General features: G+C 40.2%; 1 protein-coding gene across 1 annotated transcript; it reads left to right on the top strand.

Annotated features, from left to right (window-relative positions):
• The first annotated feature begins 242 nt into the window (after positions 1 to 242).
• On the top strand, positions 243 to 26,359 carry eml2 (EMAP like 2). The gene is made up of 22 exons (XM_029517158.1): positions 243 to 435; positions 11,128 to 11,358; positions 11,597 to 11,714; positions 11,817 to 11,918; positions 17,395 to 17,423; positions 18,208 to 18,337; positions 18,825 to 18,974; positions 19,839 to 19,908; positions 20,137 to 20,247; positions 20,367 to 20,462; positions 20,584 to 20,718; positions 20,881 to 20,980; positions 21,235 to 21,389; positions 21,486 to 21,611; positions 21,896 to 22,027; positions 22,159 to 22,226; positions 22,738 to 22,826; positions 22,939 to 23,036; positions 23,218 to 23,305; positions 23,512 to 23,607; positions 23,860 to 23,990; positions 24,789 to 26,359. The coding sequence occupies exons 1-22, from the start codon at positions 243 to 245 to the stop codon at positions 24,912 to 24,914; spliced, it is 2,574 nt and encodes an 857-aa protein (XP_029373018.1). The 3' UTR covers positions 24,915 to 26,359.
• The last annotated feature ends 1,478 nt before the right edge of the window (positions 26,360 to 27,837 follow it).

The following is a 27,837-nucleotide window of genomic DNA, read 5'->3' as shown; positions in this document are numbered from 1 at the left end:
AAGCAGATAGGGTCATTTTTAAAATGGTACTTATCAAGTAAAAACAGTTAAAGAAATGATAATCTCTAAATTACGAGATGGACTCCATAAAGATTCCTCAAAAAATTGTCACGCCATACGTCGTCCATTGCGACTCTTATTTTGAAAGTAGAGCGCGGAAGTGTAGTTTTTTATGTAGCGAGTAACTTGGCAGCGAAGAAGGAGCGGGAGAGAGGCAGGCAGGTAAAGGTGTGTGTCTGTTTATGAATGTGGGGGAGAAAGGAAGCGGCGGTGGCGTGAAGAGGGCGCCCAGACGGGTAAGAGCAGTCGGACAAAGGAGCGGACGGAGAGGAGGACGCGACGGACACGGACACGGAGGGAGGATGTCGGAGAGGATTGCTTCGTGGGGGAGCCTGTGTGACAGCAGCAACCTGCTGCTACAGTACTGCAACAACGGTGAGCGTCTCCCCGCCTCAGTCCATCACACACGGCGGAGAACCGAGCACCAGTCCGAAAGAGGCGGCTCCGTGCTCACACACACAAACGGCTCAGATTCCCAAGAACGGACTCCATGAAATGAATCCTTAAAGTAGCCGGCGGATATTGATGATCATCATTCAATGGAGGGAAAAATATTGAATGAATGGTTTGGTTTTGTTTACATTAGGCCGGTGGGCCTGCATCGTATATGAATGCGATTTTTTACCATGTCAGGCACTCTTCTGCTTGTCATTATTTTTAACAAGCTTAAGGCTTTTTCATTTTTAATATAAAATGACACCAACGCCTAAGACAGTAGGGCCGTTTTATTTTAGGGAAAATCATTCAGACAGACACACAACAGGTCAGGATTTACAGGAGACATATTTGATTGTTGATTGTTCTTCCTACAGTGAGGAAGGACATCGTTTCCTTCATTATACTGTACTTAAATATATGTACTTTTAATTCTGTTGAAACTATGAATTTTATTACAGAAATAAGTTTTAAAATGGGAGGTCAGTAACATTCCTATTAGATCACTTCTCATCTGTAATCACTAACTCGCTGGTTGAATAATGGCAGTCAATCGTGACAACTTATTATAACAACAAATTGCCACCTGAAACCTTTTAAACATTTTCAGTGTTTGATTATGTGATGATACCCAGTGTTCGTTTGGCAGTAGCACTTGTGTCAACTCTCACTCATGCGCCGTTGTGTCTCTGTAGCTGTCACATCCTGCTTTGCAAATATAATGGGAGCACAAGCATGATTATATCTGTGGGAACTGCGTGGAGAAATGTGGCTGAAAAAAAAAAGCAACATAAAGGCTCTGTAAGCTGAGCATGGTAGGGATGGTTTCTCCAGCTGTTTCAAACAAAGTAGACGCCTTGTTTCTCTTAATGCGACACAGTGTCAACATCATAAAACATTAAAAATGATACTGTTAACTGAGAGAACTGTCTGACATGCTGTCCCTGCAGGCTACTAAACTTTACAGACAGCCATACTGAGTGGCAGGTGGAGAGACAGCAAGGGGTCATGGGAATTTAATCAATTCTATTCTGTTGGTTATCCAAGATGTAACACGTGCCACTTAAACCATTTGGTAAGCGTTATGGTCCCAAGTATCCTATTTCTCCCCAGGTCAGATGCAAAGGCTCCGGACCAACAAGGTTCACCAGAGCTGCACAAATATGAGACAATAACATAGAATAAAAATGTTTTAATGCCAGTGCTTGTAAGTGATAGCTAATTCTTCAATGACAGATATTATGATGAGTGTTTTTCTTTTGTGTGTGTGTGTGTGTGTGTGTGTGTGTGTCCAGTGTGGGATGTTATATCATTTCCCATCTCCCAGTATTTTTAAGTAGATGAGGTAACATGCTATTTAAAAATGGAAATTGAAGAACTCACCTATGTTCATTTCCTCATTGAAAAATATGGATCAGGCTCAAGCCCACTGACCACTCCTGTTTGTGCCCTCCATTGCAAGCTAACAAAGCACAAGCTTGTGGCTGGCAGTGACTGTTATCAGCTATGCTGAAGCAAACTCTCCCTCACTGACAGGATTGTGTTGTCTACTGAAAGAGCAGAAAGTCTTCAGATAGATACGGTTGGATGCAACATCAGAGAAATCAGATGCATCAGAGCAGGTAGCATGCTGAGCATCTTTTATCTGTTCATGTTGTTTGTTAGCTTGTGTCTGGCAGTGACTGTTTGTGCTAATGGATGTTCTAATGCTAACTCACACTCTCAGTAGTGATAAGGCAGTGGCAGGCAACCTTTTTAACTCCAAAGGGCCCTAATCTTGGCCTTGATGAAAGGCAAGATCTGTGCTATTGAACTGTTAATTGAAAAAGACAGCTAACACTGTGCTCTCAACTTTAGGCCTTTTTTAGGCCTATATTTGAATTACATGCAAATTTGGTGCAAGATTCAAATTGATGTTGTTAGTTAAAGTTGTTAGTACATAAAGCCAAAGATACAGAAAATGTCTCCAGGAACAAATGAAAGTGTAAGGTAAATGAAAAATTCCTCTTCCCATTATAGGTGGAAATTATATGTTTTTGCCTTTTACGCGAAACCTCCACCATGCTAGCTATCGAGCTCCTTCGCTCATCTGGACCGAGAGAGAGAGGTGCTTACAAAATGGAACATTAATAACGCGGGCATTGGCTGTTTGTGTATTTCTTAAGCTATTTTTCAATTATTTTGGAGGGCTACAGGGAAAGTCTCAAAGAGCTACTGATAGATCGTGATCGATGGGTTCCCAGGTTACAAGTTTATTTTTCCTGCCTTTCCATCCCACCCAGGTCCATTGAGATAAATTGATGCCATGCAAATAAAACTGACTTGATGAGTTGATCTGATCTGATTTGTGAGATACAAGGTTGATTGATGAAGTATGTGCATGTGTTGTTGTCTTTCCAATCACAAAACGTCGTCAGAGAGAGAAAGATGAGGAAGATGATTTTGCCTATCCCTGTGCCTCTAAAGGTTTAGTTCTGATTTGGGGCGTTGTTTAGCGTCTGTTCACTTGAATTATATGAAGATAATTGCTCAGAGCAAGGAGCTCTCAGTCCAGGACCTCACAAGAGCAGGGAAATAGACCTGGGTGGGTTTGCTGATGTTTCCTGAGATGTCATATATTTTTCCAAAGTTAAAATGTCAAACTCTCTTGAGCCAATACGGATTAGACATTTGAGATCAAACTCTCTACTCGGCATGACCCCGTCCTTCTTCATTGTCTTTCTTTACACAGAAAGATTCCTGTGGTAGTGACCTGCAGTACACCTGCTGTTCTTGAAACCATTTCCATTCATCGACACACCAATGTTGAGCTATTTCCAGCTGTTTGACTGAGAAGAAATAAACAAATAATAATTCAACAGAATTGCTTTTGAATCTTGGTCTATGAGACTGGAATAACAATCAATTGATGCTGAAAGTGGTGCTGAAATAAGCGTCTGCGAGGCGTTAATGAAACCTGAGAACACCATGAAGTCTGCTGGAGAGATGGTGAAGAGGTGTTGGATGTGCTGTGCGGCACTTGGTGTAGACTATAGCAGAGCAGACCCTATTTGGAAGGTGTCTTTTTGCTTTGCATCTGCCCATCTGCCTCCTGTCTTTCAGTTTGTCTCTTTCTCTACCATCTGTGCGCACACTGTAACTAGATCCTCCATGTTCATCAGATGCACTCATTAATCACAAGGGCACTTCTCCACATCGTTTACAGTTTTAATAGTTTTGTTGTAGGCGGAGGTTCCTGTGTCACCTAGAGTGATATAATCAGTTAGTTTAGCTCTCCTAGCGATCACCTCCATGGTTTCATTGAAATGATCTCATTGACTTTACCTATCTGGGACGCCAGGAAGCTTAAAACAAACACAATGGATTTATTCAACACAATTTTAAATTGCATTTTTTCTTTCAATAAGAACCACAATGAAAATAAACGTAGCATAAAAATTATAAAAAAAAAAAAATTTGATCATTGTTTTTAAGGCAGTATTACAATAAACTTTAACATAGGATTTTTACAGTCACTTAAATTGGACTACACACAATAACATACTAGCTCCAAATAGCATTAAGGGGTACCTGCCAGTTCCCGCATATTAAAATCCAGTAAACAGCAGTAAACATTATGTCCATCTTGCTCTGTGCAGTTCTGTACAAATGCGTGGTGACATCAGGAACATAGTTTACAGAGACTGTGTGCAACCTGTTAACATGAACACTGCAGTACAGATTGCTCTTTCAATTTCAGATTGATGATTGAGTCAGTTGAGTGTAACTGCGACACAAGCTGTTAATCATGACACATTCCCGCTGTGGATAAACAGAAAATTACATTTGGGTTTTTAGTTTTGTGCCTTGGCCACAGTCTGGTTGAAACTTGTATCTCCAAGATATGCTCTTAAATTATTCAGTTGATTATTTCTGTTTATTCATCGGCCTCCTTTAGCCGTATTGCTAAATGTATCCAAACTGGTCTATTAGCTGTAATGGCAGCGTGTTCCTCCGGTAGCTTCAGTTAACTATAATACAATGTCCAGAACTATATTAATCTGTAAATCATCATATCTTTTGAAAGTGCAACTGCCAACAGAGAAACTTAATCTCTGTCACATGATACTTTGGTAGCCAAAGGTGGAAATAAAGTCAGTCAGTCAGTGAATGAATGAGTGAGTCAGTTGCTCTGTTACTTGGCTAGTGAAGGACAGTTGTGATTATTTGTGCCTATTGATTGATGTTGATGTGTTTTATAATAGTTTGCAATGAACAGTGGTGAAGCCCCATGGCAATTTTTCCATTTTCTAATATGAACCTATACCAGGAAATCTCCAACAGGGTAGATAGTCACTTTTTTGCTGGTTTAAGAATGAATTGGTGTGTGCTTATGTCATTGATCCTGGAATCCAGCTCTACAGCAGCATCTCTTCCTGGTAGTGCCTGGTTGTGCAGATGCAGATTTTGCTGCAGTGTGTGTGTGTGTGTGTGTGTGTGTGTGTGTGTGTGTGTGTGGGGGTGGCTGTGGCCCTAAGCCATGCTCCACCCTCTCTGGGTTGGTTCTCTCCGCCTATAGCTACTGAGACAGGAGGAGGAGCCAGAAAGGGGATGGAAGGGAAGGAGGTGCCTAAGAGGAGAGAAGAGGAGAGAAGACGAGGGGGATGGAACGTGGAAGTGGGAGTGGTCCAGGAAGCAAGAGAGTTTGTAAAAAGTGAAGATGGAGGAGGGAGTGGTCCAGCAGGAGATGATGGGGGATGAGATTTTGTGTGTTTGAGAGAGACTGCATGTAAAAGGGAAGGGGGGCGGGGAGAGAGAGATCAAGCACTGGCTAAAGACAGGGTTTGGGGAGCGAATCAAAGAATTGAGAGCCTCCAGGGGAGGAAAGTGAGAGCAAGTGGACAAACTGCCTGAGCGTTTGCTCTGTGGACTGACTGGTTGATTGGCAGGAGGAGTGACCAGGCTCTCAAAGTGGCACGATGGCAGGTAGGCCAGATCAGCTCCACCTTCCTCATCACTCTGACGCCACATGAATATTTCATCAGCCTTCAGTATTTCTTATTGCCCTGCGCCAACCTCCTATTGCCCGTGTTGATGTCTTTCTTCAGCAGTATCAGACACTTACACACAGCCCACTCCCCCTGGTTTTGATTTCATCATCCATGTCTTTACGTCTGTCTCTTCGTCATTCCTCCTTTTACAGTTCCCTTAATAGCAGTTAGTGTGTGTCTGTGTCTGTGTGTTTGTGTTGTCCGCTTAATAAGGAGTAAATATATCATCTGGCTTTATAAGGAGAATATCATAATGGAATAAAACTGAGGCATAGTCATTGCGGTGTGTGAGTCTGTGTGTGCAACAACTCAAGGGCAAATTGAAAAGTAAACAGGTGTCCTGACAGTGAGATGAAGGTGGAACCTGTAAATCTCCCCATAGTTGTTTCCTCTTTCTCCATCCTCCTGTAATTTTCCAGTCCTTGTCACAGTTTATTTTAGTTCATTTTTCTGTTATTTTAGTCAGTTAAATGTAAAGCGAAACAGTAAACTAACAAATTAAATATACAATCAAGTGCAGAGACTTTGATTCCATTTGCGGTGTGTGGAGACTGACTTAAATCATTAAATAAATCTGTCTGTAAGGTCTCCCCGCACGTGCATGCATCAGCATGGTGGACACACAGAGAGGGCTTTTATTCACGGCACACTGATGCACCAAGATTACTGCTGGTATTCCCAATAGCCAATAATATATTTCTGTGTAAGATGAGGGAGTGGGACATGGAAGGGCTTAGCAAATTAACATGCTGACACAGCTCCATAATAAATCAATGCAAAGCACATTTGCTAGGTAGCAGGCTAAAGAAGGGTTAAGGCACAGACTGATGGCAGTGGATCCAGCCTTGGTTTAGCCTGAGCCCAGCAGAAGCCCAGTAGGGGTGAAGACAACAAGACAGTTTCTCTGGTGCCACCTTCAGGATGAACCTTACCTTTATGTGTTCCACCAGTGGTTCAAAAGATTATATTGTTCTCTCACTACTGGCACAGTCTGTTATTGCCATGCTATGGAAAATTATCCTGTAATTTCACTGTAGGGGTACGGATTGCAACACATACTGAGGGTTTCTTTTCAAGTTACCTCTAGCAGCTGCAGTAGTTGACAGGATTGACATGTTCATGTTAGGTAGTTGAGGAAGACATTCAAAACATAGAACATACTCAAAGGAGATCACTGTTCAAGTCCTGCATCAAAAGGATATTCACCGTTGTTTCATTTATCCATTGCCATTTAGCAAAACTGAACTTGTGTTTGTTGTTTACATGTGTTGTGCCTAGGATTGTGTATAGTATTGCCTCTTTTCAAGTCTCCATCTGGAAGGGATGTTCTTTCCTGTGGATTGACTTCAGAACAATTACTGAAGGAAGGAGTGTAACAATTAATTAATTTATGTTTTTTTTATTAATTAAAAAGGGCAAATAAAAAAATGCTCATTATATACAGGTGCAAATCAAAGCATAAACTAGGTGAAACAGGTGAGCTTGGATATGTAAATGGAGTGGCATGATATAACAAAGATAATTAAGCGACTGGTGATTCTTGAGGATTTGGACGAATGAATGGCAGATCGTTTATCAAAATACAAGGGGGAGTCTGTCTGAGGAAGGAGAGCTCTAAAACTAAAATTTGATTCACTGTTGTCTAATATCCATGCCTCGCACCACTCAGAACAACCCGCTGGGGAAGCAGATAAACGCTGGCTCGTCCCTCTTCAGCGTTGTCTTTCGTGCGATCGTCTTGGTTATTAAGACAATATCCGAATTTTTGCGCAGCAAAAACTGCCCTGGTTACCACGGAAACTCGAAACGCTGGAGGCTGAGTGCCGTGCAGCCAAACTTGTTCCGGTCTCTAACAGCTTCAAGTTGGAACTTAGCCCTTGTAGCTTAGCGGCTAAATTCTGACTTCTGCTGTGGTTGTTATTGCTTCGTCAGGTCTCTTGGGGAAGCTCTCCTCTCCAGAACTTCCCCAGAACTCTCCAAAAACTCCCTAAAATGTAATTTTAAACTACTTTCATTTGGGGGCCGACCCACGGGTGTGGTCTGGTGGTCGGCGCGAATTCGATCCATTCGATCTTTTTGAAGTACAGTTTTCTCTGCTTGTAGTTACTTCGATGGACATGGTTTTATCTGATTCACTGTGAAACACAATTAAATGGTTATTAGGTAATCACAACATCACAGAGCACACAAACAAATGAACTAAGAAAATAACATTTTCATGCATGTGTTGACTGGCTATGGAAAATCAGAAGCATATGACTATGGGCTATGTATGAAGTTTCTTTTTCTTTTTACAGAACAGCTATAGGCAACAACCAAGCCATTAGATTAAGGTGCTCAGGCAATATGCCATCGGTTCAGCTGTGAAGTCCTCTTCTCGCTGGGGGAATCGGTTCGGCATGTTTGCGGCCTCTTATTTGATCGGAATGTCCAATTTCTTATTATATCAATCTTTGTGTACTTGTTGGCCTGTATGCATTCCAGAGCAGCAATTTGTATCCGTTGCCTGATAATGTTATCAGGCCGACCCGAGTGGAGGGTCAGAAGGGTTACCTCTCTGCGGGGTTAGGTAGGTTTATGCTGATTTGTGGCATGGACTACCATTTGTTGTTTGATAAAGGCCCAGGATGGCACTTAGCTGGGAAATCTCTGTGGAGGCAGAAGTCTCTTTAAAGTCTGAGGGGTGTGGGAGATCGGAATCTCCACCACTCTCCTTTCCGGACCTCACAAAACATGACAACGAAGGTCTTACATTGCCATCCCTGTCAGTTGTATCAGCTGTATTTAAGTATAGGTATAAACAGTCTATATGAGGAAACCTATATATTCTGCTCAGGTTGAGGAGGTCTCTGGCTTTTTTCCATTCTGTAGCTCTGTAGTAATATAATGAATGCTAAATCTGTGTAAACGCAGACATTTAAAAGTAAAACAAACTCCTCTGGGTTTTTAATTTCATTTCTGTATCCATTTCGTTGCTTCTCCCTGTTTCTCTGCTCAGTTTAGTTTATGTGAGCATGATTATTGCTGTTGTCAGTTAAAAGTTAATCATTAATCTGACTGTCTCACTTCTCTCCATCCTAAAGTTCCGTTCGTGCTGTCTCCTCCCTCCTACCATCTGTTCTCTCATTCAGCTAATGACTGCTCCCTTGCTTGCTCATTCAGTTCGTATTTTAATTTATTGTAATTAGTATTTTATTTCTACTCATTGCTTGCTTTTATTCCCATCCCCTGTATTTAAGAATGCAGGCACTTGGGACTTTGTTTGAGGGCAGTCTATTTCTTGTTAAAAAAAACAAACAAACAAAAAAAAAAACTATGTATAAAATAGGCTTATCACTACATTAGATATATAAAATTGGAGAAATTAAAGAAGGGAAACAATAATAGGCGAGGCAATGTTAGTGTTGTTCTGTCTGCCCGTCAGCCAAGTCTGCCATGCAAATCTCTACTGAGCAAGGTTTCTGTATGTAAATCTAAAGCTTTTATTTCCCAGTGGCCAGTTCCTGCCTCATTTGACTGCAAGGTGTGATATGGTAACGGTTACAGTTCTCCTTGTGTCCCCCAGCTCAGCTTGCAGCACTGACATGCTGGGAGCACCGTAGAACCCAGTGAAGATCTGGGACCTATAAAACTTCATCTGGCAGTGTCATGTTCTTTAAAGGTTAAAAATTAATACTTTAAACTGTTGCAACATTTCCAAAGTATCTATTCAAAACTGCAAGTACACGTGGTGACCTTTATATTAACGAGGAAGAAATCTGATAAATATGAATATTTCACAGTTTTAGATTATTTTAATCTCTGAATAAATCTTTTAATTTAACCTTTATTGAAAAGCTAAAATATATTGTCTTTCATCTGGGGTGAGATGCAGACACTGATTTAGTTTAAATTATATAAGCAACTTTTTTTTCTCTCTCACTACTGCTTTAATCCCCTGGCTTGTTTGTTCTGGAGAGGAGTAGACCTGTGTGGATAATTTACACAACTTTGACCTTGATATTAGTCTAGTATTTAAAATTTTGAGGAGAATGGTGTGAACAGGTAATGATATAAATTGGAAGAATGTTGTTGTCCCTTAAAGAAAGCATATGTGCGAACATTTCATCTGACTCCATTGATTTGCAAGACTGAAACTGATGGTACCTTCTGTCCCAGTGCACAACTGTTGTCTAACCATCTCTTTGATCTGTGTTTCTGATTATGAGGACACAGTTGTTACAGAGCTGGTTTTATGACAGGGAGCAGATCAGTTTTAGAGTTTGGAACAAACAAGATGTTCTTTCCAACCACAAACTTGTTTTCGAGTTGGTTGTAATCTGTCAACGTGAGTGTTAGATAATCCAGGACACTGGGGAGTTTGCAATGGATAATCTGGTTGACCCGCCGGGTAATGTCATCATGGTGGGAAAGGGGATGGCAAACATTTAGGCTGGAAAGAGTTCCGATTAACAGCATGAAAGGGGATGGAAACAGCAGCAGTTCAACCACATCATCAGGAATTCGATGTGACTAAAGAATATTAATTAAAAAAAAAAAAAGTACATACAGCGATTTAGTTTAGATTATTTTATCTTGCGCCTACTAAATTTTGCAAGTAGCCCAGAAATTAATTTGAGAAACAAAAAACATTTACAGAACTGAGACATTCATTTTTGTTTTTGTGTGTTTTTTTTTTTTTTGTTTTTGTTTTTTTTTTTTTCAAAAATGTATTCACCCTCCCCCCACTCAAACCTGCTGTGTGTTTCTTCATAACTACAGATTCGGCATGTTTTTCCACTTGTTGCATTTCCGTAGTTTTTATCAAGCTCTCTAAGTTTCCTCTTCCCACATTTGCTATTCTCCCTCTGGGGCTAGCTGGAATAGTGATGCATATAAAATGGTACAAGCAATAATACCGATTTGGTGACTTGCTAATCAAAATGTTGACCCATAGCACAAAGGTAAATAAATGGTGGCTGAAAAATCTCCAGGGCACGTTTTTAAATGAATGTGCATGGGAATACAATGAAGACACAGCTTTGTTTCTTTTGTTGACATCTCTGTCTCCATCCAACCGTCTTTGTTTCCTCTCTCCCTCATTGTCTGAGCAAAACAACCACACAAGCTGGTATCTGATGTTGTTTTCCTTCTCATTTTCTCTGAGTCACACACACACTAAATTATTAAAGCTAGTATTGTTTCCTGTTCTGCTCTTTATCTCCCTGAGGAATTCAAAACCATTGAAAGACAAAGCAGCAGCAGATTTCCATCATACAGACCTTTGGCAGCTTGTGTTTGTGTCCAGTGAGGAAGTCTAAACTATGTTGAATTATCTGGGCAGAAGCTTCATTATTCCCTTCACTTTGACTTGCAGTCAAGGGAATTCAGATTTTGTAGCTCATTGAAGTAGCAACATTGATTCCAATGCAAATTACCCTTTAACAATACATTAATCATTGCTGTTGTTAGCAAAGCGACCACATTAAGCTAACCATAACTCAAACACTGCAGCCTGAACAGAAATGTATAATGATGCATTGTAGTTTTGTTTATGATGCACACAGCATTTAAGGTGAAAATAGAAACTGAAGCCCTCTCTCCTCACTGACTTCCTGCCAAGATGACACAGTATCTGCCAGCAGTAACATGGACATGGAGGACCGGGTCTCCCACCTGGAGCAGAGGTTACAGTTGCAGGAAGATGAAATCCAGCTGCTGAAAGCAGCTTTGGCTGATGCCCTGCGCAGACTGGGCTACTGTGAGGAGCAAAGCCTGGTGATGCAGCCGGGAAGTGTCCATGGTTCTGGGAGGAGACCTCTAGCAAGCACAGCTTCAGCACCGCCCACCAAGGGTAAGTAACGTTTTGTTTTGACCAGAGAATTTCTTCAATCCACCTAAGGACAGGTATGTCTGTGATGCATCGCTGAGTGCTCCAGCATTTCAAATAAGCTGGTTTAAAATAAATCTGGTACTGCAAATTTAATTTTAATTATATTCCAACACATCAGTCAGTGATTCAGGTTTATTATCAGCTGTTAACAGGCTCTGTGGATCTCTCATTTGATAAAGCTAACTTTTTTCCATTTCAGTGCGTCAGCTTCTGCAAGCTCTTCCCTCCAGACCTCTAAGTAATGGGTATGTTCAACAGAAACGTCTCCTTTCCTCCCCTTCTTCTCCCAAGAAAGAAGTGCTGCAGTCCATAAAGAGGTAGACAAAACCACAACAATTTGTGCATGCAAACACTTTGTTGTCTTGCTTCTACACTTTACATGAATTGATTGCTAAAGGCTCTGCTCTCCTCTTGTTTAGGAAGAGCATGTCCACAGAGCGTCTCACCCTGGTGAGGAGAGAGATGGGAACAGAAAGTCGGAGTCGAACCACCTCCTCTAGCAGCTCTTCTGGTGGCAAAAGGTAACCACTGTCCTCCAAAGTAATACACCTTATTTCTTAAAAAAAACAAAAAAAAACAACAACTCTTGCTACCTGGGACAGTTTCATTACTCTGTAAATAAAACTCAGTTTTTGCCGTATGCAGGAAGAAAAGCCTAGTTACCAATTCTGATCATGATTTTCACTTGTAATTTTAGACCTCCATGCAATCGTGGTCTTTCACGCTGAGTGAAATATTTTCTTACCTGTTCTGGCTGGTGGATGCAGCATGGTCATGGACAAAAACAAAACAATACAATTTTTTTTACGCTGGTCTTGAAAAGTTTTCCAATTCAAGACAAATTGTCCTTGTGTTCAGCAATGACAGTGGTGGGATGGTTTGAATTTAACACAGGTGTGAAACTTTAAATTTATTATTTTGAAGCCCATTTAAATTGTAGATAAGGGTAGATATCCAGTATAATCGCAAGTAAATAAAGGACAGGAAGAAGAACTGCTGCTTGTTGTTGTCTGATGTTAACAGCTGCCTTTGTGGGAGCTGCAGCTAAAACAAACTCAGTATTTTGGAAAGTTTTGAATTATTCAGGTTTTGTGACAAGACAGAGATGGAATCTGCACATCACCATCATCTTCATCCTCTTCTGTGTCAGATTGCCACAGTCAGCACTTCCTGCTGGCCTGCAGTAACTCTCAGATGTCACAGTGCATTAGGTCTAACACTTAACAGGACGTTGGTCTTTGCGATGCCACGACTCAGTTCGATGAAAAGTAAAGCATTCATATGTCACAAGTAAATATGGCATATGGGTCTCCTGTCATCAGTAAACAGGTTTATGTTAACAGTACAGTTTGCTTTTTATTCTTCCATTGCATTATGTCTGCATCTATCGCTTCTCTATTTTTACTTTATGGACCTTCTCCACCCCCTCCCACTTTCTACCTACCACTCGCACGCTTTATTTCTGCTGATGGGTCACATTTCCAGCAGCTCATGGTAAAAGGGGGAGGTGTGGTTACCAGGCAGAAGGGGTGGGCCTACACAATAAGGAAGTGTGTTTTGATTGGCTGGTGGCAGAGCTGAAAGTTTGCTGAGAAACGAGGAAGTTGGTGTGTTGCTTTGGCTGTTGGACGGGACAGGAGCTGCTCTCACTGCTGACTGTTACTGTAACGGAAAGCTTGCAGACATGAAGCGATCCTCCAGGTAAATAGCTGCTTTACAGCACAGTGTGAGACTGTAGGCAGTTAGGATTCACGGGTGAAGCTTTTTAAAAAGAATTGAAGGTCTTCTTACTAATCCATGATAAAATAAGGTAGCAGAGTGAAGTATTTTGTGAGGAAAGTGCAGCTTTGGTCTTGTAATCAGCAGTTAAAATCTACTGGATTACAATTGAATGGACAACAGAATAGATTGTAGATAGATTGCTCAATGACACAATGCCTTTGGTTGGTAAAATGCATTTAGGCTTCATCATTTCATATTTTTGGTTATTTTATTCGAAACAAAGTCCTTAGTCAGTTATTTTGTCTGTGTTCACAACTGCCTGAGGAAGTTGTGCTGTTTCTAAAGCGCTCTTGTCACGCAAATTGTTTGATATGGAAAGGTTGCCTGTCTGTAGGGCTTTCCGTGTGTATGGGGAGGGGCGGGCAGAAGTCAACGGTGTCTGGACCACAAAATGTCAAATCAGGTCTGAGGAAAAGACAAAACGCAAAATGATGTTTTTTCAAAGAGTTGGTCATACTTTTATTGTGTAGTTGAATATGTTAAATCTGCTTAGAAAGACCTTGTGTAATGAACTATTTTGTCGCCTTAAAAATGAAATCTGACTGGTGAGGCAATACTAAAATGTTTTATAACTGCAACTTTTTCCTGGAGTTAATATTTCATATAAATCGCCTCATAATGATACAAACATGTTGATTAAAGCATGATTTGTCATCAGTGGCTCTTTTGTCCTTGGCCTTCTAATGATGGTGTGAGCAAACACACACGTCACGGCTGTGTTCAGTAATGAAACACACATGAATGAATTTTAGCTGGAAGCTGAGTGGTCCCACTGCTCAGAAGTTCTCTGATTGTTCTTTTAAACTGTTTATATGGTGACTGAAAATATAGGACTTGTTCACATTTGATAAGCTATGCCAGTTTTGGATTGTGCCTAAACTAACATGTATTGTAAGACTTTGGAACCTCTTGCAAAGGAGAGTTGACGTGAAGTCCTGCAGCCAGGGTTTGTTAATAAACACTGTGCAGTGTTAAGACCACAAACTTGACTCTGAGGCAGCTGTGGGACTGTTACGATGTCCAATTGTGCTCGGTAAAATTAAATGATTGTATAAACAAGCTGAAATTAAAATGCAAATACAAGGAATAGCAAAAAGATTTTTATCATCTTTTGTGTGTCTTTCTTGTCATGACTGGATTTGGGGTTGAAAACTTTGTGCACCAAAGATCTTATACATATTCTTTCATATTCAAAAATTTACAGCATCCTTTATGAATCCAGTGTAACCTTACAAATGTTAACAGCCTCCACAATTAGATTAAAAAAATAAAAAAACACACACACACAAAACAAACCCTTCCCTCAGGCTTATTCAAACCATGCAAATTCTGATTGAGGAAAAGATCAAATGATCTGCACATGTTGAATAGAAGATCTTTTCCTTTTGTCAGATGAGGTCCTTCCTCTCCCTTGCTCCTTTTTTCTCTCCTGTGTATATTTTGTTTGATGTTGCCACAATGACGCAAGTATGTTATATCAGCCAAAGTTAAGTCTTGTGGTGTATTTTTGTCATGGCATGTGTGAAACCGATGAGCTGATGAAATGTGCTTGTGCCCATTATCTGAACCAATGCAGCACTTCAGCTATAATGGACCAGGAAATTGACTACCCCATCACTCAGACCACAGCATCACTCTTCTCTCTGCCCCCATCAATGCGACCACTGCAGTCTCTTCCCGACTGAAGCATTTTCCTATACCTACAAAGCATCTCTCTTTATCAATTCATGTAATTTAAGATGAATGAGTTGTTGTGAATTTGGATAAAGAATTGAACAGGTGATATGCTCAGATCACATGAACAAAATATTTAATGGGTTTAACATTACAAACTAACCAATATTAATATATAGGAATATACCGACCATCATGCATAATCTGACCCACGCATTAGCATATTGATGTTTTAAGGAGGAAGACACTTTCAAAATATGATTTAAAAAGCTCAGATATGATAATTATGAAGATCCACTAATGCTTATGCAAGCGCAGTTGGTCCAAATCCAGTCAGGAGTGAATGGTTTAGAGAGCGAAGGCTTTGGCACCTCTTAGAACGCTATAGAGCAGCTGCTATGTTTATTTCAGTTTAAAAAAAACTTCAAGCTCAGTTGCAGGCTTGGTTCATGTAGACGTCTTTAGGCTAGCCCATCAGTTTGTTGAAGGCTGATCTAATCTCCTGCAGAGCTATATCCGTGCCCTCTGGCATGGCTAACCCTAACTTTAGAGCCAGGTAATCTTTCTACCAAATTTCAGTGGATATGGCTTAAAATTACATGTAACAGGAATGATGTAGGATTTAACAGAGGAACCCTGACAGGTCCCTGTTGCTCATTAGTCCCTTCAAGGCTCTTACAACAACCCATTGTGTTTTCAGAGAGCAGACAGGCACAAAATGCCAACACTGCACTCAGCACTCAAAGTTAATGAGATGTCTGTTTGTGCGTTCCCTCTTTGTGGAAGCCTGGTGACAAGGACTGCAGCCACATGGGTTTAGATCCACAGTTATTTGGCCTGTCTGGCTGCCAATGTCCCAGCATGCTCTGCGTGCTAATTATTAGCTTCGGATCAGTCTTCATCTCTCATTGGATAAAACCAGGCCACGCCTCATCTTCCTGGCAGACCAAAAACACACACACACACACACGCACACGCACACACAGTTCAAGAGACAAATGGGCCTTTTATGTGGCTGTTTCAGAGCTGACACCCTGCCTGGTTGTCTGTAGTTGCCCAGAGACACAACAGACACTGGCCAGGTTCTCAGATCAGTCTGTTTGCTATGTGGCCTGTCTTTTCTTCTCCCTCAGACGCTCCATGCTTCATGTCTTTTGCTGATCCTTTAACTTAATCACCTGCCTGGTCCAGTGTACTCCCTGTTATACAAATATCAGTAGCAGTAAAGCTCATCCTGTTTCTTGAGGCCATCCTGTGGAACCAAAGACTAGTATTATGAATGTAAATCACACACTTCAAGGGGGATGCTCAATATAAACAAACCAGAGACCCAACGCTAGTAAAACAGTGCCCTGTACAGGTAGCAATGGTCATGTATCAATGGGAGACTTTACTGGCTCTCCTGTGTGCGTATCATTAAATAGAAGCCATAATTTGTTGTATGAAAGCGTTTACTCTTCTGACACTTTTGACATTATACATAAATTCTGTATAAAGAATAAAAGATTTTAGAAAGTGTGTGTAACCTACTGCTGTCGTGTTTTCTCCTATCCTTGACTTTCCTGTGTGTATTTAGAGAAACACAAAGAGTGTTTCTTATTGCTGAGCAGAGAAAAGATGAGCCTTCACTTTCCCTTTATCTTATCAAACCTTGCTTTTACCGCTGTTGCCATGGTGACACCCACCTGACAGCTGTCGCAGCCTGATAGTCTGATTGGTTCATCACCTTAACATGTTGGGTTGAGTGGTCAGCATGCACTGAAATGCACAGTGGGTGACTCTGATTGGTTGACAGAGAGTTGAGTCAGGAGCAGCTGCAACTGGAGCTCAGCTGATGCAGACTGATGAGGCAGTGACAGGTTCTGAGCGATAGGACCAGTTATGCACTTTGGCAAAGTGGCTGAATCACTGATTCCATTTCTTGCTGACACATTTAGCTTTTCTGTTTGACAGCTGGGCAGACATCAGTTTTGATTTTCCACATTATTACGTCGCATCACATACTGTGGGAGAAAAAATTGGTTATATTTAGCAACCTGCATTATGGAGCTCAATTCCAACAGGAGAAATAAACACTTTTAACACTTTATTGTGATACAGGAAATTCATTTTAAAATTAACTAAAACTGCTGTGCTTTCCTATTAAAATTTAAATGCATCAAATTACCACAAACCAAACTGCAAAGCTCGTGGTGTGATTCCTGTCTTCACCAAGCCGATGATGCACAGTTTTGTTGTTCTCGCTGCCTTAACAGTCAGTTCCTGCAGCTCCTCCACAGACAACCCTATTATTCAGCTGCTGTAAAAAGGAGCGCTGAAGGTGGCAGCACACAAAGAATAAATAATTCAGAATCTTATGGGAAGACTTGATGTTATGGAACAAAGCCTTGTGAGCGGAATACTGAACACAATGTGTATTGTTTGATGTTATTACTGGTGCAGAAGAACTTCTCACATAATCTTTTTTCCTTTATCGATTATAGACGGTAGGTCATTTGCAAATAATATATTTTTTTTTTGTCTCTTATTTTTGATTTTTAGCAAATCCAAAGAATGCACGTTCAATGCAGGTAAGAAGATTTTTTTTTACTGGAATTATGGTCTATATTTTTGTGTGTGTAAACTAATGTGTGTCCAATTTAAGACTCCATTAGTGTGTAATGTCTCATAGTCCAATTGCTGCCACACTTAAATTAGCTGTGAAGATGACACCAATTAGAAACACTGAAAATCTATTGGGTAAAAGTATTGACACTTGAAGCATTGCATAAATTGGAAACCTTTCAGTAGTGAACCAAAAAAGCACAAAACCTGCATCTTTTTTGTTTATTTTGTCAATTTGTTGCTGCCTCAAAATAAGAAGGTGTGAGTTCTGTTTTTGAATTGCCTGACAATAACTAACAAAGGATTTTACTAATTCTGGTTTCAGTGGGGAAGGCAATCAAACAGAAAAATTAAAGAAAAAAACAAGAACTGTCAAAGAATAAAGGGACAGTTCTTAAGTTTCCCTTTGGCTGTATTCAATCTGGCAAGATTTCAGCTGTTCATTTAGACTGCAGACTTTGTCCCTTAGCCTCACTCATCAACTTCAATTAATCATTATCAAAAAAGGGCCAGTTGTCTTCTGTGACTCTTGCTATTTTTCTCACAACTCGAGAGCTACATAATTAGATAAATGACGTTGAAGCTGCTGCCTGTCAGTGTTTGAATGAAAACTTATAAAATATCACAACTTTCATTTTATGCAGTTTTCTGATTCCTAGTTCTGTCTCACTCACGTAGCCATGAATCTTGAGTTTTATTTTCTTGTTCCCTTTGCTCCCTTTAAATTTCCACTTCCTTTCTTTTCTTCAGAGGATGGCTATGTGAGGATGTTCCTCCGAGGTCGTCCTGTCACCATGCACATCCCTGACCAGCGGAGGGAGAGCTACAGCCTTGACCACAAGGTGGCGCTCCCTGACCGCAAACTCAAGCTGCAATGGGTGTATCTTTGAAACTGAGAAACTGTTCTTTTGATGGATCGAGACTGAGTGAAGGAGTTGCGGATACATTTAAGTAATGACTGAGCAATGAGTTATTATTGCCATTGACAAATGGATGGATAGATTAATGGAATGCTAGCATATTAAAAAAGCAGACAAAACCTCACTGTATGCTGAATATTGTTAAAAAGTGGTACATTTTACATTATTTGTTATCATTAATATATTATATAGCAATGTTGTTAATGTTATATAGCTTATTTAAAATGTCTTCAATGTTCTTGTTTCTCTTTGCAATTAGTTTTTTCTTGGAAATTCAGCTCAGAATTTTCAACAGCACTATTTACTCTTTATTTGTTGATTATTTAGTAACTGCAGGAGGTGAATAAGCTACATCAGTAAAAAAGCATCAACTAAAGCCTTAATTAGTGGCATTGTGGGTTCGTTCTTGGATGTCTTGCCTTGTTCCTTAGCTTAGGCATGGACCAGGTATGGCTACCGTGGCCGTGACTGTCGCTCCAACCTCTACCTGCTGCCCACAGGAGAGATTGTCTACTTCAATGCCTCTGTGGTGGTGCTGTATAATACTGAGGAACAGCAGCAGAGACACTACCTGGGCCACAATGATGATGTCAAATGGTGAGAGGGCAGCAGGTTATATATGTATATATATATATATATATATGTATATATATATATATGTATATATATATATATATGTATATATATATATGTATATATATATATATATATATATATATATATATACACAACACATATTATTCAGTTAAACCTGAAGCCCAGATGTTTCACAGCTTGAGGGTTCATCAATCATTCACTGACAGCGTCATATAGCTAGCTTTGTTTATCATTAATAGGAGTTTTGGTTTACTTAATGAAATCCTGAATGAGCTCTCTGACTGGAGCCATTGGGATGTAAACAAACTGAATCCCACTGGAGCATGTTGGGAAAGCTACTCATCTCTACAGGGAAACAATGCAGTTGGCCTTTCCCACGCCATAATCCTGCTGTACTCTTACAGTCATTTCTGCAGTGAAAGGCAATGAGAAAGGCAAGATGGCTTGCTTTGTGGGGTGGGGTAGTTTGCAATTGTCAAAATATGCTTTTGAAAACATGTTTCATATTTTTTGATTTTTAAAATGAAAGTTCCCTGAAAAACAAGCTTTCTCCTAAGTCAGGTGCTGCATCCCTCAGAAGACGTGGCCCTCAGAGCTGTCATAGACCTTGAAGGCTTGCGTCAGGATTTTCGCTTTGTGTCACCAGCTGTGTCCCCGATCAGCTAGTTATACCTCCTGTCAAGGAAGTGACAGCAAATAACGTTAGATCTTAAAAATGACACGTTTACGTTTTCCGTCAGTGACACCTTACATTTTGCTTGAATCTGAATCAGTTCCACTAGCATTTTACGCCTTTTACCATAAAAACTAAAACGGAATGGTGAAAATTAAAATTGAGTCATGATTTATATTTTCTCCTCATAGCCTGAGTGTGCACCCTGACATGGTTACCATAGCAACGGGGCAAGTGGCTGGAAACTCCAAAGATGGGAAGGTGAGTTTTATTCAGTGTTAACAAAGACAAAGCTTTAACTTGTAATCAAAACATAGTAAGAATATTCAGGACAATGTTAAACATGTTTTGTATGGGTAGCAGATTTTTTTACATAAGGAGAGAGGCTTTCAATAAGCTTTAGAGCTTTAAAAATTATTGTAAGTCTTTTTTTGGTTCTATGAATGAAAGCTGTCTATCTGACAAGTGTTCCCTCTGTCATTTCTCCAGCTGCTGGCTCCTCATGTCCGTGTTTGGGACTCTGTGAGTCTCAACACGCTCCATGTGATCGGGATGGGAGTGTTTGACAGAGCAGTCACATGTGTAGCTTTCTCCAAGTCGGTAGGCAGCTCCACAACCTTGAGGATTTTACTGAGGACGTGGCAATCCAAACTTCAATCAAGTATTGATTGTTGATTTAAAAGTGAGTTATTTATTTATTGTTTTTTTTCCCACTTCAGAATGGCGGTGCCTTCCTGTGTGCTGTGGATGATGCCAATGATCACATCCTGTCAGTCTGGAACTGGCAGAAGGAGAAGCAAATGGCTGATGTTAAGGTATACCGAGCCTTGACCTCAGACAAAAACGGACCAAACACTAAGGATCAACTGAATGGATATTATTTAAGATTGTAGTAGCGACGTGATGTTTATGCCTTAATGTCTCCTGTTTCTGTAGTGCTCCAACGATTCTGTGTTGGCTGCTGTGTTTCATCCCATGGACCCCAATTTGATTGTCACTTGTGGAAAATCTCACATCAATTTCTGGACAATGGAGGGCAACACTCTGAGCAAGAGACAGGGGCTGTTTGAAGTATGGCCATGATAACAGCAACTTTTTTCTCCACAAATATAAAATCAACAAATATTAAACCTCAGTAATTTTAAAAAATGAAAAGAAAAGAAATCCCTGTGTTGATCTCATCTCATTAAGCACAGACAGCTTCACAGTGACTCATCTCCCCTCTTTCTGTAGAAACATGAGAAACCAAAGTATGTGCTGTGTGTGGCATTTGCTGAGAATGGAGATGCCATTACAGGAGACTCCAGTGGAAATATCTACATCTGGGCCAAAGGTAAACTCCAAATGTTTCCTTCTGGGCCTAACCCTTCATTTGACACATTTAGAGGTGAGATTGTGTAACACTAAAAGCCTAGCTGTCCTCTAGTAACCAGCCAAAATTTGAATAAAACATTGGATTTCTGTCATGTCATACATGGACAACCTAAATACTGATAGCTGTGTTTTGCAGGTTTGTAGAGCAGGTCAACATCAACATTATCCAAAAATCCAAATCTAAAAAACTTCTGTTTTTGGTCTAATCTGCAGGCGGTAACCGCATCAGCCAGGTGGTGCAAGGGGCCCATGAGGGTGGGATTTTCTCCATATGTGTCCTGAAGGACGGCACCATGGTGTCTGGAGGAGGAAAGGATCGCAAGGTGGTGTTGTGGGACCATGACTACAGGAAACAGGCTGAGATGGAGGTTAGAGTGCTGTACTGTCCTTTGAAGTCCTTTGATGAATTACAGAATAGAGAGAAGCGTCCCTTCTGAGCCTGCTCCGTGTGTGTCCATCTCTAGGTGGGTGAGTCATACGGTCCTGTCCGCGCTCTGGCTGAAGGAAAACCGGGAGAACTGTTTGTTGGAACGACCAAGAATGCCATCGTCAGGGCTGCATTCCCTGATACATTGACTCCTGTTGTACAGGTACACACACAATTCACATATTCTGATCAAATAATATCACAGGGATATTATTTTTTTGAAATTTGAATATGGTCATTGTCTATAAAGAGAGATTTTTAAATCAGTTACTACTATGTATGTATTCTTCTTCACCATGTTTTTCAGTTTGCTTTGTTTTGAGGAATGCAAATTAATGCTGCCATTATAAACACTATAGCCTCAGGATGTGTTGAATTAAAATAAGATAATCCTTTATTAGTCCATCTGTTGGGAAATTAGCAATTACATGTGTGCTGTGTTTGCAGGGTCACACAGATGAATTGTGGGGGCTGGATGTTCATCCCTCCATGGAGCAGTTCGTCACATGCTCCCAAGACAAGCAGGTTCACCTCTGGGACACTAACTCCCATCAGCCCCTCTGGAGCAAGACTGTTGAGGTAAGGAGGAGAGGATGAAGATGAGCATTTAACATCAAGATGTTAAGCACTGACTTGACAGTGGCTGATTGCAACAACTGGTAAAACCAAAGTCAATTACATAAGTTTATCCTCTCCTGTACTCCCGTCAGGATCCAGGGAGGTCCGCTGGTTTCCATCCCAGTGGGGCTGTTCTTGCTGTAGGAACCATGACTGGAAGGTCAGTCTCTCATTCATCCATTCATTTTCAACTGCTTACCCATCTGGGTCGCAGGGAGTGTTGGAGCCAATCCCAGCTATTGTTCCCATAGCAACCATTAGAAAATAAACATTAACAAAATTTGGAACATCTGTAATACATGACCACCACTTATAATTTTTGTCAAAACCTAATAACACATTCAATCTCAAGTCTCTGACTCAAGGGTTTGTTCCTTTTTATATGTAATACAACTAATTATGATTGAGTACAACTTCAGCTTACTGTTTGAAGCAACAACTCCACTAATATAACAATGCTTATCATTAATACAAAAAAAAAACATCTCATCTGATATAACAGTTGTCAAACAAAGGTATCAGGGTTATTTTTACTATCTTGTGTTCCAGGTTTTAGCACAAGTGTATAGACACAGAAAGATAAATTAGTTAATGTGCTTATCAGTCAACCGAAAACTGTGAACTTGTTTTGTACATTTGTAAACATCTTGGGTGCATGTGTGCTGCTGCAGGTGGTTGGTGCTGGACACTGACACTCGGGATCTTGTATCTATGCACACAGACGGCAATGAGATAATCTCCAACGTCAAATACTCTCCAGGTAAAGCATCGCCTGTTCCCTTCACCACCCGACATACGCAAAACACTTCAATATCTCTATTGTCTCCTCCCTGCTGGCAGCGCCATTAACACTGGTAACCTTGTGCCTTTAGATGGCAACTTCCTGGCTGTCGCTTCCCATGACAACTTTGTTTACATCTACTCTGTGACGGAGAATGGCCGAAAGTACAGCCGTGTAGGGAAATGCACTGTAAGTCTACTTTCTACTTGTATTTAAGGCAGCATCAGCAGCGTTTATGCAATACAGGGCAGCTTATCAATATCATCTTCTTATCTGTGGTTTAAAACAAAAAAGGTAAAGAAGATCTGACCTTGAAAACCAAAACAAATTTCTACTAAATGTGTCTTGATAACGTATTTCTCTTCCTCAGGGCCACTCCAGCTTCGTCACTCACCTGGACTGGTCTGCGGACAGCCAGTACCTCGTCACCAACTCAGGGGACTACGAGATCCTCTTTTGTAGGTCCCACCTGCTGTGTCTGTTCACACCCTTGTATTTTTTCCTTATATTTTGCTACTAAAATAAGAAATTCCACTAAAATATAGAAACCCACGACACTCACTTTCCAAAGATCAAGTGACTTTGTCCATGTCTCACAAGCGTGAAACTGATTTTTTTGATTTTTTTTGTGTGTGTGTGTGTTTTTTTTTTTTTTTTTTTTCAGGGGAGGCATCTAGTGGTAAACATGTTACTAACATGGACTTGGTGCGCAACCTGGAGTGGGCCACATATACCTGTACTCTGGCCTTCAATACCTTTGGTAGGTTAATAAAGCTCGCCTGACATTTTTATAAAACCAAAGCTTTTGAATCCACAAGATAATCAAACAGACATAATTTAGTTGATAGACACTTCAAGCGTTGAGCAGTGAAGATGTAAAGAGTGGGAGATGCCCATGGAAGTTGGGAGGATTTCTTTGGACTTTTTCTATTTTTCTGTTGGTGGAGAAATGTCAATATTGACTGTTCACTCTATTTCTGTGTCTCTCTCTCTCCCCGTCTGTCTCTCCCAGGAATTTGGCCAGATGGAGCAGACGGAACAGACATCAATGCTGTATGCAGGTCACATGATGGATCCCTGCTGGCCTCTGCTGATGACTTTGGCAAAGTGCACTTGTTCTCCTTCCCCTGCTCTCAGCCAAGGGTTTGTCATATTTACTCAGTTGTACATCAGCATCAGTGCCTGTGTGTTTGTGTACAGAATTGTTTAAGTCCTGATGCTATCCACACCGTCACCCAGCTTTCCTTTTTTTTTTTTTTTTTTTTTTAGGCATTATCTCTGTTCTTCCACATTATGATGATTTTTATGAACACTGTGGTTTGTGCTGAGCTTTTATGCTATGTTATGTTTCTTGTTTTGCAAAGTAAGCAACAACTAGTCTTGACCCAATTTTTGCCATGTGTTTTATTTTTCTCACAAACACTGAGATATTTTAATATTTTTTTCCTTTTCTAGAAGCTCTTCTAGTGTTCAGCCAAGGATGTATAAACAGTAGTTATAAACATATTTCTCTGTTCAGACGAGCTGCCAACACTGCAGTTTGTAACAGCAACAGAAAATGGTTAACACGCTGTGTTATTTGAAATTATTAACTCATCCTAAAAGTTTTACCCACAACTGATGATGAAAACCAAAAGTTCATGGTTTCACTTCTAAAAAAACAAAGTTGGGCAGCCAGGTTTGAGTCCAACCTCCAACATTTGCTGCATTTCACCCTCCTGTTTCTCTTCCTCTACTATGTACTATGTACATTGTTTTCAGTCCTGTTACTGGCTCTGTTTTCCGTGCCCAGGCAGCAGGCCATTAAACCTCTGTCTCTTCAGAGTAGACATCAGTGTTGTAATTCATACATCCACCTGCGTGTGTGTGTGTGTGTTGTGTGTATGTATATACTGTATATATGTATCCATCCTCCTTACATTTCTATGTTCAAATTGACAGGCTCCGAGCCAAGAGTGCAGTGGCCACAGCAGTCACGTGACCAACATTGCCTTCCTGCATGACGACAGTCACCTGATTTCCACTGGCGGGAAAGATACCAGCATCCTGCAGTGGGTGGTTGCCTAGGGAAAAACAATGACCACATCTGCAATCGACACAGGTGGAGACCAGCATCTCATCTAACCCCTGTTGCCTCACCACTTTTTTGTCATCCTGCCACCAGGGGCAGCGCCTCCTCTATGCCTACTGGAAAATAACAAAACCACCACTCTTTACTGGGTCACACAGGATGCAATATGCACCATCATTGTCATAAATGAATTATTATTAATGTCCAGCTGTCTGTAATAGAATGTAGAGAAATTACTTATTGCCATGCAGAAGGTTAATCCTGAATGCTCCCTGGAAAAAAAAAAAAAAAATCTACTACTGAAACACCACCTGAGCTGTAAACTGCTGCTGGTGACGCACAGTATACTGTCACATCGATTTTAGTGTTACTACTAACCTAAACTGTATTCCTCTCAACCCTGTTTAATCGAAATGACACTTATTTTAGGGGACAGGTATGTTTCAAAGATCTAGCTCCTTAATTACAAATCATGTGCACTTTACAGTTTTATTGACCAGGTGGATGAATAACAGACTTATTAAATCAGACTGACTCAAGAACCATTGCCTGATAACCACAATCTAGAGGTGACTCAAAATAGATTGATTTTCATATCACTGAATGCATGGAATTAATGTATTACTGAAAACAAAGAAATATGATATAAATTGATGCATAAATATATGTGTGTAATTTATTATACAGCTTAATATATATTGAACTACGGTTTGGTGTGCAGTATGTAAAGTTTACCTGATTTGAAATAACAGGGGCCCTTTAAAAATTGATGTAACGGTGGCACTCTAGATTTTTGTGCTCTTTCTGGAAGCCAACGATGACCTGAAATAAACCTTTAAATTCCTGAGCAGGGATGGAATCATACAGAATGTAACCCTGTGAAGGTGTGTTTTTCCAGCTCTGTGTTCCTGTTCATTAGCTTGTAGCTTTAAGAAAGGATGATGTCTGCTTTGAAGAACTAACTGACTCAGTGCGGGGCAAAGGAAGATTATATTTGAAAATGCTAGCTATAACCCAATGGCCTTCATATAGTAGAATTTACCTTCCTCCAGCCTGATTTCCAAAACTCTTAAGGTGCAAATTGTGATTGTTCCAGATTTCCCCCTCCTCCCCCTCCTCCTGCTGTGTTTGTTGCTGTAACCATATGCTGAGAAGTCACTAGATGGCGCTACAATACAAGAGAATGAGCATGACAAAGGCTCTCCTCCTCCTGTAGATGCTGTTAATGTTGCAAAGATCTTTAGAGTAAAAATGATATAGTATGCAGTACGTCTGACTAACTCTTATTTTAATATTTAACTGTAACAACAATGGATGTTATTATTCTTGTGGCACTTTTAGCAATTGACAGAGGGGTAGTGTTTGCTACTGTGCTGTAGAAAAATTGATCCTGAGCTGCGCTTTGCCTTCTTCTGTTTTGTTAATAAAGTTTTTACCTGAGTACAGCTGAATGGGGCTACTTTTTGTCACTGTTTGTGTGATCCCCTGACTGTCAACGTGTGTATGTGATGCCTGAGGGTGAGAGAGTTCAAATACCCAGATCACACACGGGTATTTGGAGTGAGTTGACTGTAAAAATTAACTTTCACTTACCTCTCTAAACAAGGTCATATCCCTGAACTGGAGTTTTTGTTCCATGATCCTCAACAGGAAGCTGCTGCTCTGTTTGAATATCTCCTGTTTCCATAAATTATTTGCCCTACCTGGTCAGGTTGAAGGACTAGATGGGTTAAATTAGGCTCTCACTATCATGGGAGAGAAGAAAAATGTTTTCCTGAAGTCAAAAGCCAAAAAGCCCAGAGGACACGGGTCCAGTAGTGATTTGAAACAGAGGATTTTATGTACATATGAACTGAGAGCTCCAGAATATGTGCTGAACTTCAATATAAGTTTAAATTAGTACCAATGTTACCTATGCTTCAAACTTGAAAATACCAAGAATGACTTGAGACAAAAAATTTTGAAATAAATCAGATTCAATTACTTTTTCATCACCTGGGAGAGAAACCTCCCATGTACAACATGTGCTTTCATTACTGTTCAATAAATAATATTTCATTTAGATTTCTTTATTGTTTTTCTATGAATTAAAGTTGTCATCAAGTGTAAAATCCGAAATGATAAATTAAAGTCTTATCATAGTATACAAAACTTTATTCAAGCTAAAAGTTTTATTTGTGCTAATGATGAATGATTGATGCTAGAAAGAATCAATACTGTCCATTATAGACTTCTGTAGCTTTATTGGTTTTCCTTTTCTTTTGTGGCCAAGACAACTGTTCTCTCTCTGTTCATCATATGCTCTTGGCTCCGGCCCCTCCGTGATCCTGATGGATAAGTGTAGCATGCATTCACCAAAGTATCCATATCAATTGCAATACTTTTCATATTTCATGAATATTTTGATTTTGGTAAAATTTTCACATGCGATTCAAAGACTCAGAATTGTAAATTTTACTCAGCTGCGTTTGTCAGTGCCAGCATGAGAAATGATAAGTGTCAAAGCCTGACGAAACAGATTATGTTGGCTTTTTTTCCAGTGGCTTTTACATTTCTATTGTATTCCCCATCAAAGCTTTTAACACATCAAACTAGCAAGCAACAAGCACTAGTATTGGTTAAAATGGACCAAAATTGCGCTTTTCAAGTGAGTCAGATATTGTTCACATGTTCTGTCTTTGAGTGTTTCAGAAGCACAGGTGTTGCTGTAGAAGGTCAGTTTGTTTTAGTTTGCTTCCCAAAAAGGAATTTCGCTCTTCAAACATATCTCATCCAATCACACCAGCATTGGGATGCCACAGCGTGCGTTTCACTGCACATTTAACCTTCATTCAAATCATTCTCAACCGGAGATTTCCCGTAAAATAAATGTCTATGTATATTCCTTTCAGATTTATTCAGCATATTGACCTGTTGATT

Source organism: Echeneis naucrates, chromosome 13 (genome assembly GCF_900963305.1).
Source record: "Echeneis naucrates chromosome 13, fEcheNa1.1, whole genome shotgun sequence".
Taxonomy (NCBI): Eukaryota; Metazoa; Chordata; class Actinopteri; order Carangiformes; family Echeneidae; genus Echeneis; species Echeneis naucrates.
Note: the sequence above shows the minus strand (reverse complement) of the source record. Positions and strands in the feature narration are given on the sequence as shown.

Excerpts from the sequence above, each read along its gene's own strand:
- eml2 (XM_029517158.1), top strand. The coding sequence starts at position 243 with ATGAATGTGGGGGAGAAAGGAAGCGGCGGTGGCGTGAAGAGGGCGCCC. Across the intron at positions 22,227-22,737 it reads GTAGGAACCATGACTGGAAG|GTGGTTGGTGCTGGACACTG; the intron begins GTCAGTCTCTCA and ends GTGCTGCTGCAG. Across the intron at positions 22,827-22,938 it reads CAACGTCAAATACTCTCCAG|ATGGCAACTTCCTGGCTGTC; the intron begins GTAAAGCATCGC and ends TTGTGCCTTTAG.